The 18,060-nt window shown below is 44.9% G+C and overlaps 1 protein-coding gene across 4 annotated transcripts in view; it reads right to left on the bottom strand.

The window, feature by feature from the left end:
- Window positions 1-473: 473 nt before the first annotated feature.
- ccdc57 (coiled-coil domain containing 57) overlaps window positions 474-18,060 on the bottom strand; it is a 25,235-nt gene continuing 7,648 nt past the window's right edge. The window contains exons 2-12 of one of the 4 annotated variants that reach the window (XM_063481818.1): window positions 14,031-14,189; window positions 13,742-13,892; window positions 12,600-12,692; window positions 7,184-7,382; window positions 6,701-6,853; window positions 6,450-6,529; window positions 6,131-6,353; window positions 5,176-5,276; window positions 4,722-4,853; window positions 4,339-4,441; window positions 474-2,750 (exon numbers count right to left, since the gene is read on the bottom strand). In XM_063481818.1, coding sequence (XP_063337888.1) covers window positions 2,545-2,750; window positions 4,339-4,441; window positions 4,722-4,853; window positions 5,176-5,276; window positions 6,131-6,353; window positions 6,450-6,529; window positions 6,701-6,853; window positions 7,184-7,382; window positions 12,600-12,692; window positions 13,742-13,892; window positions 14,031-14,189 — 1,600 coding nt within the window. In that variant the 3' untranslated portion in view covers window positions 474-2,544. Of the gene's footprint in view, window positions 2,751-4,338; window positions 4,442-4,721; window positions 4,854-5,175; window positions 5,277-6,130; window positions 6,354-6,449; window positions 6,530-6,700; window positions 6,854-7,183; window positions 7,383-12,599; window positions 12,693-13,729; window positions 13,893-14,030; window positions 14,190-18,060 lie in introns of all 4 variants that reach the window. The other 3 variants (XM_063481817.1, XM_063481819.1, XM_063481820.1) reach the window with 3 other exon arrangements.

Genomic DNA, 18,060 nt, shown 5'->3' with positions numbered 1-18,060 from the left:
TCAGCTCCATCCAGCTCATCGGGACTTTGGCTCCTCAGCTGACGTGAAGTGTCCTGTAATGGACCACAACAAACACACTCATGTACACGAAGCACACAGCTCACCAAAGGAGCCACACCATGACCTGTGTGTCCCACCTGGAGCCTCAGAAGCCAGAGCAGGTCTTACACTGGAGCGCGTGCTTTGGTCCCTGCTGATCCAGTCTGCTTGCCAAATATCCTCGGGCAAGATTTACTCACGCATCCATCGGAGTGTGTGAATGTGTGTGAATGTGTGTGAATGTGAGAAAAAAACAGGAGAAAGTGCTTGTGTGAGTGTGTGACTGCGACTGCTATATAAAAATAGGTCCATTCACCACAATGTAGGTCTGTGGATGGATGATAGCTCAGGTACAGCTCGTGTTGTCTGAAATAAATTCATGTCATACCTCACAGTGTGTCTGTGGATCCTCAGGGCTGCATGACAAAGTGCCCTTGGGCAAAACACTCAAGCTTAATCTGCATCCATGTGAGTGTGCTGCAGGCAGTGAGCGTAACAAAAAGCACTCCGAGTTGTGAGCAGACAGGTGTGTCTCGCTGTCACGCAGCATTCACCTGTGTGTCCCTATACCAGTGCTGCCACACATGATATCCTAATGATGGTTCACTTGTATTTCACAGATCAGCGTTTCCCAGGTTTTCCACAGATACTACGATAATATGAAAGTGAAGGGGACAGTCCCAAACAACACAGAGTGGGTCAGTGTACAAAATTAGCAGTGTGTATCACCTGTTTGGTATCTGGGAATATCAGGAATAAAAGGATGGACTGACAAAGGTTTACTGAGAGGTGAGAGGAAATGTGGTGACAGCTGATATCATATGGAGCATATGGAATATGGTCTCCAGCACTTATAAAATCTCTATTCAGGGGAGAACTGCACCTCCTGTTTCTCCACAACAACATGTTACAGGAGTGGGTTTCTAAACCTGAGGAGAAACAGCAGCAGCTGACTGAAACTCTGCTCGTGTTTCAGAAAGAAGCTGCCTGTAGATCTGATCATGTGTCTGTTAAACCAAGAAGACACGGCTCCTGAGAGTCTCCTACGTTCATAGTTCACCAAAGCAAGTTGCAAACCTGTCAGTGATTGTTTCTGTCACAGTCAGGCCACTGTGAGCTTCTGTTCTGATTCACACCCACAGTGTACGCTGATGACCCAGCTGATCTCTTTGGCAAAGCAGATACTTTCTCGGGGATAAAGCATGTTTTGAAGCTGCTCGTGTGGAAGCCACCGTGGTCTGCTGCAGCAGTGTTTGCGTGTGACTGTCCTCATGTGTTTAGAGACGGATGAACACCAGAGAGAATTACACAGGACAGGACAAAACCTGAAACCTCCCACTACAAGGACATGAAGATGTACTGAAGGACAACAAGACTGGAACAATGATGGGGACACATTTTAACTTTATAAAAGTAAAGTATTTATTCATGAGTACGTGAATTTATGTTGGCGTTCTAACCCCCTGATCACAGTGTTACTTCCTCATGCTGCTGAGGTTGGTTCTTAGTCTTTCTGTAGATTCTGTTAGTTCACTTTTGTGACTCTAGTTTAGCTTCAGGCTTATTAGTTTCCACCACGTGTCTCCAGGTGTCTCCAGGTGTCTCCAGGTGTCTCCAGGTGTCTCCAGGTGTCTCCACGTGTCTCCAGGTGTCTTTACCTTTTTGTCCATGGTTCGTCCGTCTTTGCGTCTGTGTCAGTGTTATGTTTCCTGTTTTATTTTGACAGTCCCTTACTGTGACTCTGTCCAGCTGTGTTCCCCGTGGTGTCCACTCTGCCTCGTCCCCTCCTGTGTGTTTAAGGCCTCTGCTCTTCTCGTGCTGTTTACTCCTGTGTGTTCTGTGTCTCTAGTTTCTTCAGTTACTGGATTTGACAGAGTGTGTGAGAGCGCAGCAAAAAGCTGTGATGCTCCTTAAAATCATGAGTATTCCTCCCTAAAACTCTCACGTGGGTTCAACACGTTTGATTTCTGTTCAGGTTTTTGCTGCTCAGGGTTTGTTTTCTCCTTCTGTTGCAGTGCATATGTGCTCAAGTTGTTCTAATATATATAACAATGTGCATGAAAACAATCACATCTTATTCAGTGTAATCTGTTTGTTCTATAGCTTCATTGTCGGTCAGTCATAGTTGTCCTGTTGTGTTATTCGAGTTCTGCTTCCTGCTCAGTTTGATGGACTCTGTGGTTCAGCTCCAGTTTCAGGTTTTTGGTCCCTTTAGTGTTTCTTATCCGTCCTGGTCTCTGTCTGGTTTGTCTTTGTCCTGCAGTGTTTGTGTCTTTGTGTTCATGTTTACTGTGAGTGTTCTTGTGTTTGTGGTCTGTTTCCTCCTTTGCTGATGTGTGTTTGCTGTTGTTTTCTGTCTGATTATCTTCATTACTTCCACCAGAGTCTTGTTCCCTTCCTTGTCCCACTCTTCTCTCTCTGTTGTGATGTCCGTGATGCTCGTGTGTTACTCCCAGTGAGCCAGCTGCTGGGAGCTCTGGTCTGGGCTTGTCTTCTACGTCCATCTCAGTCTTTAACATTGTAGTTTCTGATCTTGCTGATCCTGGCAGGGACTGCAGGTCTCTTGGTCTTGGTAGTGCTTGACAGTGTTTTAGACTGGCTCCTGCTTTGCTGGACCTCAGTCTGGGGCTGGCTGGGAATCACACCACGACCATGCACCATCATCTGGACTCCAGAGCCACCAAACTGTCTGCTCCTGAGCTCACATTCACCTTTTGGAGAGACAAAAGAAGTTCACTTACAGCTGTTTCATTTGTTGAATTCAGATCCAAAAACACACCAACAGCAGCACAGGTCACTGCGATTCACTGCAGTGACGGTGCAGGTTGGTCCAGTGCAGCCTAATAATGCGTGCCACATCTACGATCTATAAACTGTTCAAAGACATCATAACTCCCACGAGTTTCAACCAGCTGTTCATTACTTGGTTTGGTTACAAATGCTACAAGTGCATTTGTGACATGTGTGCTCAGCTCAACTAAAGTGATGCTTCTCCTATATGTGTGTGTTAGTACCACATAATGCCTAAAATGAATAAAAGAATTCTGTTGCTGATTTTTATGCAGTTCTGTTGACAAACAACAACAACAGTACAAAGTCCAACCTCTCCCTGACTCCTGCTGCCATTCCCACCAGTCTGACGGCCTCCACCATCATTCCCATCCCCAAAACCATGTGAGACCTCTGGGCCTAACGTCTGTACTCACGAAGCACATCCCCATGACAGTGACAATAAAGGCAGATATTCATCATCATCACTGAAATGAGCTGTCAAGGCTGAGCAGAAGTAAATAAACGGTAGTGGACGTGTTCTTATTTAGCACTTTTCTGCTGTAACTGAGCACTCAGTGCTTTCTGCATCCATCCACACAGGCACTTTAAGTACTTTCTATCTAACATTCACGGAGCAACTTGGGCCCAGCATGTTGCCCAACGATCTTTCACATGCAGACTGGAGCAGACAGGGATCGAACCGCCAACCCTTCGATTAGTAGATGACCTGCTGGATGGACAAGAAGCTAAGATTTGTGGCTGTGGTCCGAGTTAGAGGCCGAGATCGTCTGCAGATCGATGTGTCTGTAAGCACCTTCCTGCTCATCATGACCTCCTCTACCTCCTGAACCACAACCACCCAGAAATATTGGCTCAAATAAGTCCTGAGTGTCAGAGTTCACTGTTGGATGTAAGTAAAGACAGAGCATAGATTCACTTTTCTCCCACAGTGGAACTGTACACAAGAAAGCAGCACTGTTGCTTTAACAGCTATCGCAGGCATCTCTAACTCATTGCTGCCTTTATCAACACATCATTCAAACTTTGTGCTTTGTTTTTCTGGTTTCACAATTATTGACTGCAATGATGCCAATCACTGCAAGTCTGCTTCATCTGGTTGGGAAATTGTTCCCTGGAGCGCTGACAGAGACGAGGCCACACGTTGAGCAACAGCTGATCTGTTGCCCTGTCGCTGACTCACACTGGGAGCAGAGTTTGTGTGTTTTATTCGAGTAATATAGAGTTACTGTACTTATGATCACAAACTAGATACAAAATGAGATGAAATGAATTTTTTCATGAGAATCTTAAAGGGAAAATAAAGGAGTTTGTGATGCTGATGTACTGGGTGTGAACTTGTTTTGTCTTCTAAGTAGGGCGTGCTACAAACTGAGACTCAGTGCTCTGACTACACTACAGTGATGTGCAAAGACTGCGAGTATACAGGTTCTTTATACAGACTGCGGCTCATCACAGCGCTGGCCTGTAGGCACACAGATGAGCGCATCGTGGGGAGGATGTGGATACCTTCTGAGTCCGTAAGTCCACGATCCAGAGTGTCCCACAGCATCGTTAATGAGCACAGCGATTCATGCGACACAGTCCTGGACAAGTGCAGCTGTGAGCGTGTCTAAAGAAGAAGAAGAGTTATTTTACACTACGGCTGTGTGAATCACAGATTTATTCTAATGTCTACTACTTCATTCATATAGAGACACAAACATGTACTTGCATTTACAGTATACAGCATTTTTCTAGTGTTGCTGAACACCCACACATTTAACCACAGGGCATTTAGGAACACCACTTAACATAACAAGCATGTTGGAGGAGAATACAGCCATCCAGGCAGGGAGTGAACAGGCCAGCTGGGCTTGGCAGTGCATTAATGCATTCTTTAAGGCTCTTACCTCAGACGTGTCTCTGGGTTTGAGCCCATGGCAAGTGTTTGCAGTCCCTTTGAAGAAAGCCTGGCTCTTTGTTGGTGGGATGTGCTGTTCAGCAGCAGCGGAAGCTCTCTGCATCAGTGCATACTGCAGCTCCTGATGGCACAAACACACTGACACTGTTTCCTGTGCAGCACAGACACGGATGTGTTCTTATTAAAGTAAAGCACATACTGTCCTGGGGTCTTACAGTTCGTGTCTCCCCTCAAGTAAAAACCTCAGATTTTTAATTTGAACACATTTGCACAAAGTGCAGCCTGCACTCATGTGTCAGTGTGTGCTACTGAGGGATGGAGACCACGGCATCTGTAACCATTTCAAATGACACCTACAACAAAGTAACACATTCACACCACTGTAACTGCCACAGACGTGCTGGAGAAGAGTTTATGACCGAGGACGTTGTTGGTGCAGATACCTGAGTGGTGAGCTGATACTGCAGCTGCTCCACAACAGAAAGGCGGCCATGGTGGTCTCCTATTTTCTCTGTGGGGGTGTCCTTCTCCAGGCCCCCCAGTGCTGTTGGACACAGAGATATTTAAGGACCTCTGACTGTTTCATTTTTCATGAGTCTGCCTGTAAACACCACAGAATATATCATCCACCTGTGGAAAGAATAATAACACGTGCATGCTAATAATAGTCCATACATGTAGAGTCTGAATCAGTTTTCTTTTTATGTAATTTTTCCCACTGCAGCCCCACACAGCACTGCTGAGTCTGTATCCATCCAGTACTGAAACAGCACGTTCTCATGCAGTCGCTGCAGCACATTTGATATACGTGTGACTCCCACATCCTGAAACTCTAAATGCTTTTGCTGTCGTTTGCTGTCTCCTCAAAAAGGCACTGGAGTCGCTGTCTTACATTCCTAAAAGGAGGAAACAGCAGGAAAGCCCACATCAGTGCCAACAGAAACTGAATAAAAGAAGGCTAACTGGTCAGGTGGAGTGATGTCAGGCAGACTGATCTGAGATGATCACGATCAGGTACGTGCTGTTCCTACCTGTGTGATTTCACCTGCAGTATCTGAATGAAGACTCACAGGTGCTGGAATTCCTCACATTCCTTCTCTAAAGGAAACTTCATTGTTTCCTTTATTACCTCCTTTAGCATACGATTAACCGGAGCATTCTTTACAACAGGGGAGTAAATAATCCCCATAATTCATAGCGACACACCATCCGACTATTCTTAAGAGGAAAAGTGTGACTGTGCAGGTTCAGTTTGATTTTGTACTGCCAGCATCTAAGTTTGTCCTAAAATTCATTTATGCTTCCATTTATGCTTAAACTGGGATCGGCTGCAGGCTCCCAGCACAGCCACCCTGCTGCTCTGTATCGTGGTGTGCAGTGACGGGTGTGTAACTCTACCCTGCCGTCCATCGGCGGCGATCTGGGCACGGAGGCGGTTGCCCAGCGCGATCAGCTGCTGTTTCTCTCTGCTCAAACGGGCGATGCAGGCTGCTGCCTGCTTCAGCCTGACGCGAAGGAGCTGGGGGTCGCTTTTAGCAGGATGGACGCTCTTAAACACGCCACACATCAGAGCTGGTTTCACATACTTGCTGTCTGCTTGGAGCTGCTGCACCAGTGTCCTCTGAAAAGATGATGATGAAACCATTTTGTGCTGTCTAACAGTGATAGGTAGGGGTTAAGCAGATCAGTGGCTCCATCTCCAAACCTCCTTTAGTACCTGCTGTGTGATGTCATTGGAAGCTGACTCCACACGTGTCACAGCGAGGCGCCTGCCACGTTCATCCAGACACGAACCACCTGAGGACCCACAGCACAAATACGATGCAATGATATGAGGGAGACAATGTGACCAACAAATACCAACAAACCTCAAAGATACAGGTTTCAGTCACTGTGGAAGATGAACATGTTCAACAGCCACAAACACCTCTGCTGCTTAACACCTTATGTACACCTCATGAATAATACCAGCTTGATTTTCAGGCTGTGATCTGTCTGGAACGATGTGTTGTGGGTCCTCTGTGGCTGAAGCCAGGCCCGACAGTGCTGTGACACCTCCTGGCTGCTCCTCGAGGTGCTTACCTGACAGGTGCACCTCCTGCTCCACAGGCTGACGGCAGTCTGAGTCCAGTTTTACAGAGAAGGAGAAGGAGTGTTAAACTTTAGCTTAACACTCAGATTATCCAAAGCTATTATTTTATACATTAAAATGAAAAATAGAAAATGAGTTCATGCTGATTCTAAGCTTTTCTTTCTCACACGCGATGAGCAGAGTGTCTGTGGCTGTAAGTTCAACAAAAGCATGTTTAATAGAAGAATCAGCAGCAGTGATGTGGGTCACTGGGTCAAATCTATCTTAGCATGTGGAGCCCAATGAAAGGGTTTGTGTGTATAGTTTGTCACACTGATGCAGAAACTCATCAAGGTTTGTATACAGAGCGCTGACAGCACCTGCTGTGTTGCCTTTGGAGGCTGAAGATTCCTGATACGCAGGTTGCACTGGTGCCTCAGCGTGAGGTAAGACTAGAAGATGGCCGAGACCTTCCATGTCCTTTCTCATCTGGGTAACCACAGCACGCAGGGCGCTGTTCTGCTCCTGTAGACGCCGGATCTCCACCGATGCCAGAGAATCCACCTTTGGAGTGAGACCCTGTGGATTTAGATGGTTTTATGTCGTGTAAGTGACGATCCACAGGAAGAAGAACAGGAATTGGAAATTTGCATTATTGTGTGTTGAATGTTCAGATCAAAAATAGAAGAAACGATGAGACTGCAGGGACACCAACAACACAACAATAAATCTGCTTCCATCAGTACTGATCAGGACTATGCAGAACTCTGTGCCGCTCACAGACATGTGCATCACCGTACAGCTTTTTAATTATAATTATGCAAATTTATGGGTAACAAAATTACAAATGTTTTGAGCAATGTGTATATTCATCCTAAATGTACCAGCGTTCGATACTGGTCGATACTGGTCGACAGTATGGAACGCTGCACTGAGGTCTAGCAGGACAAGCACAGAGATGAGTCCACTGTCAGAGGCCATAAGAAGATCATTTGTAACCTTCACTAAAGCTGTTTCTGTGCTGTGATGAGCTCTGAAACCTGACTGAAACTCTTCAAATAAGCCATTCCTCTGCAGATGATCTGTTAGCTGTTTGACAACTACTCTTTCAAGGATGTTTGATATGAAAGGAAGGTTGGAGATTGGCCTGCAAGTCAGCTGAGTGAAGAGCTCCTCAGTCATCAGTGATGTACAGGACAGTAAGATGTCTGTGAAGGTTCTCAGTCATCCAGGTCATCGTAGTCAAAGGAGTTTGCAAAGAAAAGCGGGCTCATGTGATTAGAGGATCACCAGGGGGTCCTTTGTAGCTCTTTGGGGGGAAACTCCCACTGGGTTTAAATCTGGGACTCTCGGCCATTTGACCTTAGAACTGAAGAAGCTTCTCGGATGAGAGGTGAAACGTCTTCAAGCAACTTAAAGAAGTCCAGACGCTTTTCTTTGCAACTCCTTTGACAGGACAGTAAATTACTGCCACCTTGTGGTCACAACAGAGATGAGCATCTGTGAGAAGTCAACCCAGTACAGTGATTCTGACAGATGTCCCACTTTAATAATCACATGCACCCTCAGATGGTGTATTCAAACCCAGGACCTTCTTGCTGTGAGGTTAATCACTGCACCACCGTGCAGCCCTTCTATTAGCTTCTTGTATTCATCTGAAAGTCCCATCTCAACTAATGAGCCAGCATGTTGTAGGCAATGAGAGCACGGCAGAAATCAATAGCAACACTACCGCTATCCAAGCCGAGCTGGACCAGGTGAAGGCTAAAGTGAAATCTATCGAAGCGGTCTGTCGAATTGGTCTGACAAAATGGTGGCTGTACAAGAGACGATGGAGTCCCTCACAAAAGAGGTGAAAGCCCTTAAATACAAATGTGAAGACTTAGAAGGACGGATGAGACGGAAATATCCGGATTACCGGTGTGGCTGAAACCCAGGGATCCAGCTCACCGGAGGTGGTCTCAGCACTCCTCAAAGAGGTGTTTCGGCTTGACAGGGAAGTCTGCGTGGAAAGATCTCATCACAGTCTGACTCAACGGAGACCCGGGATACCCCACAAGTTATCATTGCTAAATTAAACAGCAAAGGAGATGCGGCGGACATCCTCAGGAGAGTGTGCAGAGGTAAACTACTCTTCAACGGAAACCCAATCGCCATAATCCCCGACTACACAGCCAGCGTGGCGAAAGCCAGGGCGGCTTTCACTGCGTGAGGAAGATACTCCACGATAGACCGGGACTCCGCTTTGGCATCCTGTACCCTGCCAGATTTCATGTCTCTTACAACAACGTTGAAAAAGAGTTTGTGGATGCTGCCAAAGCCTTGGATTATGTCAAGGAAAACATACTTTCTCCAGCAGATGGTGAACTATGATTGTCTTATCTCCTGGACCAAGCTGGAAGGTAACTCGGAGTTCTTTATGTCAGTAAGCTACATCACAGTGCCTAGTTGCAAGTCGTGCAGGTTGGTTGCACTGAGACTGCTCGCCCAGCAATTTTCCCCGAACTTCAGTTCATCATATGAAGACATCTAAACTTGAGTTAGCTGCATTCGGGGACTTGTTGACTTTTTGTCTTGTTGTTGTCTGACCTGTTCAGGTCCCTTGTTCTCCCGGGGATCATTTGATGGGTAAAAAACTTGTACAAGGTGTTTTATATATTCGTTTTTGGTTTGTTGGTTTGATGGTTCCTTTTGTTTTGGGTCATCATGGAGTTCAAAATTACTTATGCTCCCAGATATCTCTCAAACTTCACTCTAAAGAGTTAAGATGGATTTGCTTAAGTCATAAGTTATAATGTCGAAGGCCTCCACAGCCCTTTTAAAAGAGGTAATACTAGGTCAGCTACAAAGTTTCAATTGTCATATAGCTTTTTTACAGGAGACACGTTTATCTGATGTTGAGCATGACAAGCTACAAAGGCCGTGGGCACAACAAGTGTTTTATTCATCTCACAAATCTGGCAGGAAACGAGGGGTGGCAATCCTAGTACACAAACAGATAAATTTCATCCCACTCACTACATATAAAGACCCAGATGGAAGGTACATTATGGTCAATGGCTCCATCGATGGAGTATTGGTTTCTCTCTTCAATATTTATGCCCCTAATGAGGATGAGCCAGAGTTCATACAATTTTTAATGTAGTGCTTTGAAAGTGTTCTGGTGTTTTACTGCTTGGAGGTGATTTTGACTGTGTCTTGTCACCTTACATGGATAAACAACCAAGCTCTAAAAGTCATGTGTCTCACATGACTAAAACACTTAACAACTGAACTGGGACCAACTGATGTTTGGAGAAATAGGTTTCCTAGAGTCAGAGGTTATACTTTTTACTCGCATAGACATGCATCCTATTCAGGGACAGATTTCTTTTTTACCTCCAAAACAGAAGAACATAGAATTAACAATATTGGAATTTTACCAATTACACTATCTGACCATGCACCGCTATCACTCTCGTGGGACTTAGGATTGACACCAACACTAAAACTTTGGCGATTAAATGCCTCACTCCTAAATAATAGCCAGTTTTGTGAGTTCATACATACTGAATTAAATATTTACTTAGAATTGAATACAACTCCAGAGATATCGCCCTTAACTCTCTGGCATACATTAGAGGTTGCATAATATCATTTGCAAGTGCCAGAAAAAAAGGGAGGCCAGGCAGTGTCAATTGGAGGCCAAAATAAAACACCTAGAGCAACAACACAAAAAAGCAGACAGCCAACTTGCTGTCCGATCTGAAAGTGCTGCGTAGTGAGATTAATAGTTTAATTAATGGAAAAATTGAGGGCAATTTAAGATACATTAAACAAAAGTATTATGAACAAGGTAGTAGGGCTAGTAGATTGCTGGCAACAAGACTCAGGAAACAGCAATCTTGTAATATGGTCCAAAAGTTGAGGTCGAATCAAACCCTAATTACTAAACCAAACCAAATTGCAAGTTGCTTTGCCAATTTTTTCAAGTCATTATATAAAAATTCAGATACATGCAAGGATAACAATACATGTACATATACACTATCTGATTTCTTAGAAAAGATCAATCTAAGAACACTGCTGGAATCGGCAGCAAAAGAGTTAGATGAACCAATTCAGGAACAAGAAATTCTACAGGTGATTTCAAACCTTAAAACTAAAAAAAGTCCTGGCCCTGATGGTTTTATTAGTGAATTTTATAAAAACTTTAAGGAAAAGTCGCCCCCTTATTACTAAAAGCTTACCACTGCGCTCTGTTCAGAAGGAAATTAAGGGTTAGGCTGCTGACCTTTGCCAGCACCATCTTACCCTTCCGACCATACATACATTACGCAAACATCACACGGGGTAGACAGATCAGAGAAGCATAACAATGGAAAATGCACAACATGAGGAAAGACGAGGAGAAAAAAGAACTCCCCCCACACTGAGCTCCAACAGGGAGATCAGTTTGAGAGCAAAACACCTCAGCACATGGCTAAACATTGAGAAGACAATATGCGAATGATGATTGGAATCCCTGCTTTTTTCTAACATTTCACTTAAGATGTGCATATGGGGGAATGGACAAGGGTCACACTAAAGATCTGGCGTAAAATCAAACAAACATTTGGTCTTCCAAAAGAAATTTCAATTGTATCAAGCCTTTCCTCCCTGCAGGGTTTTGCTCCTATTGTGGAAGACTTCGGAGCATGGTCAAATAATGGGCTTCATAAACTTTGTCATGTTGTGAGGAGTGGGCACCTGAGTTCATTTGAACAGCTGAGACGTCGGTTTCAGCTTCCTTCTTCGGACTTTTTTAGATTTTTGCAGCTAAGAAGTTTTTTGACAAAACATAAAGAATGGAGGCAAGTTTTGGAGCCCTCAGCCATCGAGGAAATATCTCTAAAGATATATCAAAGTAATTCCTCCCCAAAATTGATTAGTAATTTCTATAATGCATTTATGAGTTTTAATACAAGTGCAACTTTGAATATTAAGGCAAGGTGGGAAGCTGAGACTGGCACTCAAATCTCAGAGGAGACTTAGGAAGAAGTGTTCGGTGAGGCCCATCTGGTGACTAATTCTGGGCTGTGGAGAGAATTTAAATGGAAGGTGGTCATGAGATATTTTAGACCCCCAGAGATCGTTGCTAAAATGAACCAACTCCTGACACCTGTTGGTGAAATTGTGGTACTCACTTAGGAACCCACTCACACATATTCTGGTCATGTCCAAAAATGAGCTCCATTTGGAATGACATATTTAAAGCTCTCAATAGTTTCCCAACAACCATTAACAAACGACCAACAGTTAGCCATTTTAGGAGTACTACCAAATGGTTTTACAGGAAACAATAAAAAGTATCTCTTAAGAATCTTGCTACAGCAGCACTAAAGTGTATCACCATTAAACGGTTAAATCTTGATTGATTGATAAAGTAAGAGAGATGGAGGGAATAACACATGCTCTGTGGATGCAGAGAGGATTGTTCAGTGAGCGATGACCCATACATGCTTATTGTTTCAATAATCCAGCATAGGTTTGCTTCACTTTGTTCATTTATTGCTACTAAGATTGCCACGTCTTACTTAATATTATGTGAAGTTTTTTGTAATTTGAACTTCTACATTGCTGTCCCTGTTCCTGTATCTGTTCAACTTGTGAACATTGACAAGTATAAGTTGCAAGGTTGTAAATTATAATAGAAATTGGGTTTTAAAAACAGCTGAATGGCAGCAGGAGCTCTATTCCAGCACGCTTTGGCTGAGCAGCCAAGCTGCAGAACATGACATAAGACTTATATTAGTGTGTGGTTAAACATGTGCTCACCTGTACAGCCTGATCTCTCTCCCTCCTAGTGGACTGGAGTAAGACGGTCAGATCATGCAGCTGTTGCTCTCTCTCCATCAGCTCAGCTTTAGCCTGACACATGAAAACTGTGTTACATTCATAAAACATCCTGGGCTTTGAAACCAGCAGCTCTCCTCTGTCAGTGTGCTGAAACTGGAACAGGTCACTGCTGGGGGGGTGGGGGGAACCCAAGCCTGCTGCCATTACCAGCAGGTTTGCTGTGTCTCCCAGCACAACAGCATGGAGGAGATTCAGGAGACGGGCAGTTACTCTAGGAGAGCTGAACAGGGCTGTAGAAGGTCCTTAACCCATCAGCAGGTATGCTACTGCACACAGGAATGGGATGACTGGCACTAGCCATAGAATACCAGTACTGGCAGATCCACCCTGTGTTTTTCACAGATGAAAGAAGCTTCACCCTGACCACAGGTCAGACGTGAAAGAAGCCGTGGAGAGCATTATGCTGCCTGCAACATTGTTACAGACACCATCACGTTATGGGGAAGGAGATTCATGTAGGGATTGGTAAGGACACCCTGATTACATCTTGGGATGAAATCCTTGTACCCAGTATCAGACCCTATGCTGGTGCAGCGGGTCCTGATGTAAATTCAGTAGGACACCTCTGGGACATTATGTCGCGGCCCCAGAGACACTCCCAGGTTGCACCTCTGACTGTTCAGGAGCTCCATGATGCCCTGGGCCAGATCTGTCATCTCATCAGGAGCATGCCCCGATGTTGCCAGGCAACGTGAGGACCATACAAACTCCTCAGTATCATTTTTAATTGCTACAAAGAATCCACACAGACTAGCCTGCTGCATCAGAATCTCTCTGTAGTAATCATGTCCATCAGTCAGTCCTTTCATTCCTAACATTACCATCAGTCTGTATCGGCGTAGATCTGATGTGTTCTCGCCTCTCGTTTTTTAAATGACGCCTGCTGACATGAACAGGCGTGTAACAGAAAACAGGTGAAAATAGTCTATTTTTTCTGTCCTGCAGTGAACTGTCCAGCTTTGCATCACTGCAGGTATTTCAGTTAGCATTAGTGCTAAAGTGCACACAGAGTCTATTGAATGGGTTAGCGTTATGTGTGAGCCGCTGACCTGGTCTCTGACCTCGATCAGGTCTTGTATTAGCTGCTCATTTGCAAGGTAGTAGTCAGCCTTTACATCTTCAAAACGTCGCTGCCATTCCAACTCCATCTGGACTCTGTTCTTCTCCAAGACTTTCTCTCTGTTCAGACCAGCTCTCAGATGCTGTTTGTACCTGACAGGAAATTATAAATACAAAAAGATGATGCCCATACTCACACTGCATTTACCCCCTGTTTATTACTCCATTCAATGCATCAGGAAGGACCTCCATGGCACTCCCAACTTCGTATTTCTTCTTTCCCCCTCTCACCTTTCAGTCTGTTTCCTGCTCCGCTCCAGCTCAGTCCTTAGTGTGGTTTCTCTCTCCTGCAGGCTGATGATTTGTGTGTCTTTCAGGACCATTTCACTGGACACCTGCCTGACATACTCGTCCCACTGAGTCCACATTTGTGGCTGCTCTGTGTGAAGCCTTTGAAAATGCAGACAGAATAAGACTAGTACTTAAAATATGGGCTATTATATTTTATATGCGATATTGCTGTGTGTTGGACTGAGCCTTAGGGCACATGGCAAGAAAAGGTGGCTGAGGAGGAGGACGTAAAATGAAATGCTGCTGTGAGAGAGACAGGAAGCTAATCCAGACACACCCACGCCTCTCACGTCAGGGTCACTGTGATTAAAGCTCATGTGAGAATTTTAGCAGCTATGGTATCAGTTTCAAATTCCTAGGTCACTTCCTCGTTGAGTATTCATAATTCAATTCAATTCAATTCAATTTTATTTATATAGCGCCAAATCACAACAGCAGTTGCCTCAAGGCGCTTTATATTGTACAGTAGACCCTTCAATAATAGATACAGAGAAAAACCCAACAATCATATGACCCCCTATGAACAAGCACTTTGGCTACAGTGGGAAGGAAAAACTCCCTTTTAACAGGAAGAAACCTCCAGCAGAACCAGGCTCAGGGAGGGGCGGGGCCATCTGCTGCGACCGGTTGGGGTGAGAGAAGGAAAACAGGATAAAGACATGCTGTGGAAGAGAGACAGAGATTAATAACAGGTATGATTCAATGCATCATGGGAATCCCCCAGCAGCCTACGTCTATTGCAGCATAACTAAGGGAGGATTCAGGGTCACCTGGTCCAGCTCTAACTATATGCTTTAGCAAAAAGGAAAGTTTGAAGCCTAATCTTAAAAGTAGAGATAGTGTCTGTCTCCTGAATACAAACTGGAAGCTGGTTCCATAGAAGAGGGGCCTGAAAACTGAAGGCTCTGCCTCCCATTCTACTTTTAAATACTCTAGGAACAACAAGTAAGCCTGCAGTGTGAGAGCGAAGTGCTCTAATAGGGTGATATGATACTACAAGGTCATTAAGATAAGATGGGGCCTGATTATTTAAGACCTTGTATGTGAGGAGCAGGATTTTGAATTCTGGATTTAACAGGAAGCCAATGAAGGGAAGCCAAAACAGGAGAAATCTGCTCTCTCTTTCTAGTCCCTGTCAGGACTCTTGCTGCAGCATTTTGGATGTAACACACACACACACACACACACACTTTTACATAGCTTTAAATAACATCACTCAAGTAAAGACAACTCCTCGCAGTTGCACTGAAATAAAACTTCTTAATGTAAAGCAACAATCCCAAACAGCCCAAACCCTGGACCATGACAGCAGCACTGCCAAAGTTACACAGTGATTCTGTGTAGTGTGATCTCTCTGACCTCCAATCACTTTCAATAATTAACTGTTAATTCTGTCATTAGAGCTGACAGGAATAATAATTAACCCCATGCATGCGTCGTCCTGCTCCGGCCCCTGGGTGTGGTTAGCTATGGTCACTGTCTTCTCCAGATTCACGTTTCTCATTACTTTGCTGCCTTGTGACGTTCCCCCGGAGCTCCTCAGTCATCCTCACAGCCTGTGGACCACTAGACCCTTCAATCAACAGCTTAAACATACTGTGAAACGACTTCCGGTCGCTAGGGGGATGTAGTTGGTAGAGGAGAAGACTGCTCCGCTAACCTTTCTACCTTTTTCCACTCCTAAACCAGCCAATTCACAACAAAACTTTTGAACTGCGTACGTTTTATTTTACGGGTTCCGAAATTGGTTTTTGCTCGTTCTAACATGGCCTCAAAACACACTAAAGCGGCTGAAAAGGAGGACGACGCACCTAAGCTGAACATGGCGGCCATCTTCTCCCTCCTGGAGCAGCATAGGGAGGCATTGGCCAGCGATTTCAAAACATCTTTTAGCCTACTGGGGTCGAAGTTTGACGAAGTCCGCTCTGCGGTAGAAGATCATGGCCAGCGGCTCGGATCTTTAGAGCTAGCAGCGGACGACTTAAGCCAGCGGGTTAGAGAGCTTGAGAACATTTGTTCCAACCTCAGCGAATCTAACACTAAACTTCTGGCTAAAGTTATGGACCTAGAAAGCCGAAGTAGACGTCAAAACCTGCGTATCCTGGGACTCGAGGAGGGCGCCGAAGGTGGGCGTTCCACAGAATTTTTTGCAGATTTGCTCTGCGTGATTATACGCCTCCATCGGTACCAGGTAAAGGACTTTCTCATCCGAGAGGCCCGGCGAGGAGGGAAACTAGAATACCATGGTCGGCAGATTCGCGTGGTGGAGGACTACTGCCCGGAAATTCTGAGTAAGCGAGCGGAGTACCGTGAAGTGATGTCTGAGCTGTATAAACGAGGTCTCAAGCCCGCTCCGCTGTATCCTGCACGACTTCGCATCACGTCACCTGACGGCGCAAGACGCTGGCTTCGATCGGCCGATGAAGCGAGGAGATACTTGGACGATCTGCCCGCTACAGCCGAATCACCCTGAGAACCTGCTTATCTGGTCCTGACGTTTGTCTGCGGGACAGCCCTGTGAGTTGACTGTTCTGACTATTTTCCTCTCCTGGGATATGCAAGGACTTTCATTCATAGTCACACATCACGGACGCCTCTTCTTTTTTTCCCTTTCTTCTTCTTTTCTTTTCTTCTCCTCTGCTATTTACAAGCAGAGAGGCTATTCATATCTCATTGCTTCCATTGTCCCCAAAGTTGGTTATTGGTTGTGTTGTGGTTCCATGCTTACTGCTTTAAAAATTTTACTGTTCATCTTGGAGTGTTGTGTTTTCGGAAATCATCGTTATGGGAGCTAAAGTCAGTTCTTAGTGTTAGACAGGAAGAGTTTCTTTTTCTGGAGGGTGCACAATGTGTGTTTTGGAGAGCTTGCTGCTTTTTTCCTTAGCAGCTGTCTTGTGGGTGGGGGTGGGGGGGGAGGGGGGAGACACCCTTCAGAGCCGGGGTAGTTGTATGTTGTTTTGTCAAGTTGGGGGATCCAGGAACAATTCTACTCTCTGTTTTAGTCTCTTATTTGTCTTCTTTCTCATACTCCGTTTTCAGCTGCACTTGTTTTCCTACATTTTTAGCACAGGACTATGGGTAGTCGCTTAAACTTTGTAAGCTGGAATGTCAAAGGTTTAAACCACCCTGTGAAAAGAAGGAAGGTGCTCTCACACCTAAAGCAGTTTAAGGCAGCTGTTGTCTTTCTACAAGAAACACACCTCCGTGATTCGGATAACTCTCGTCTCATGTCCCGATGGGCAGGGCAGCATTTTCATTCCACCTTTCAGGCTAAGGCCAGAGGCGTTTCTATTCTAATTGACCAAAATATTCCCTTTGAGAAACATAATGTAATTTCTGATACGAGTGGCTTCGGGTAAGCTTTACAATACGAAAGTTATGTTGGCCAACATATATGCCCCCAATATTGACAATGTAGATTTCTTCCAGCGTGCTTTCTCATTGCTGCCTGATCTGAGCTCATATTCTCTCATACTTGGTGGTGACCTCAACTGCTGGCTGGACCCTGTGTTAGACCGATCCTCCCCGAATCCCTGCACTGTCAGTAAATCTGCTCTTTTCATTCAATCCTTTTTATCTAACTGTGGTGTCTCTGATGTTTGGCGCTGCTTACACCCCCACAGAAGAGGGTACTCTTTTTTTTCACAGGTACACCACACTTATTCTAGGATCGATTATTTTCTTATTCATAATCACCTGACTCCATGGGTCCAATCCTGTGAATACCAGACCATAGTAATATCAGACCACGCCCCTGTTGTGCTGTCAATGAGTTTCCCAGACATCCCACAACCCAGACGACACTGGCGTTTTAATTCAACTCTCCTGGCAGATGTAAACTTCCTGGAATTCATGAAAGAACAAATAACTTTGTTTCTTAAAACAAATGCCACAGGAGAAACTTCTAGCTTAATAGTTTGGGATACACTAAAAGCCTTTCTCAGGGGACAAGTTATTTCCTATACTGCTA

This window comes from Pelmatolapia mariae, linkage group LG8 (genome assembly GCF_036321145.2).
Source record: "Pelmatolapia mariae isolate MD_Pm_ZW linkage group LG8, Pm_UMD_F_2, whole genome shotgun sequence".
Classification (NCBI taxonomy): domain Eukaryota; kingdom Metazoa; phylum Chordata; class Actinopteri; order Cichliformes; family Cichlidae; genus Pelmatolapia; species Pelmatolapia mariae.
Note: the sequence above shows the minus strand (reverse complement) of the source record. Positions and strands in the feature narration are given on the sequence as shown.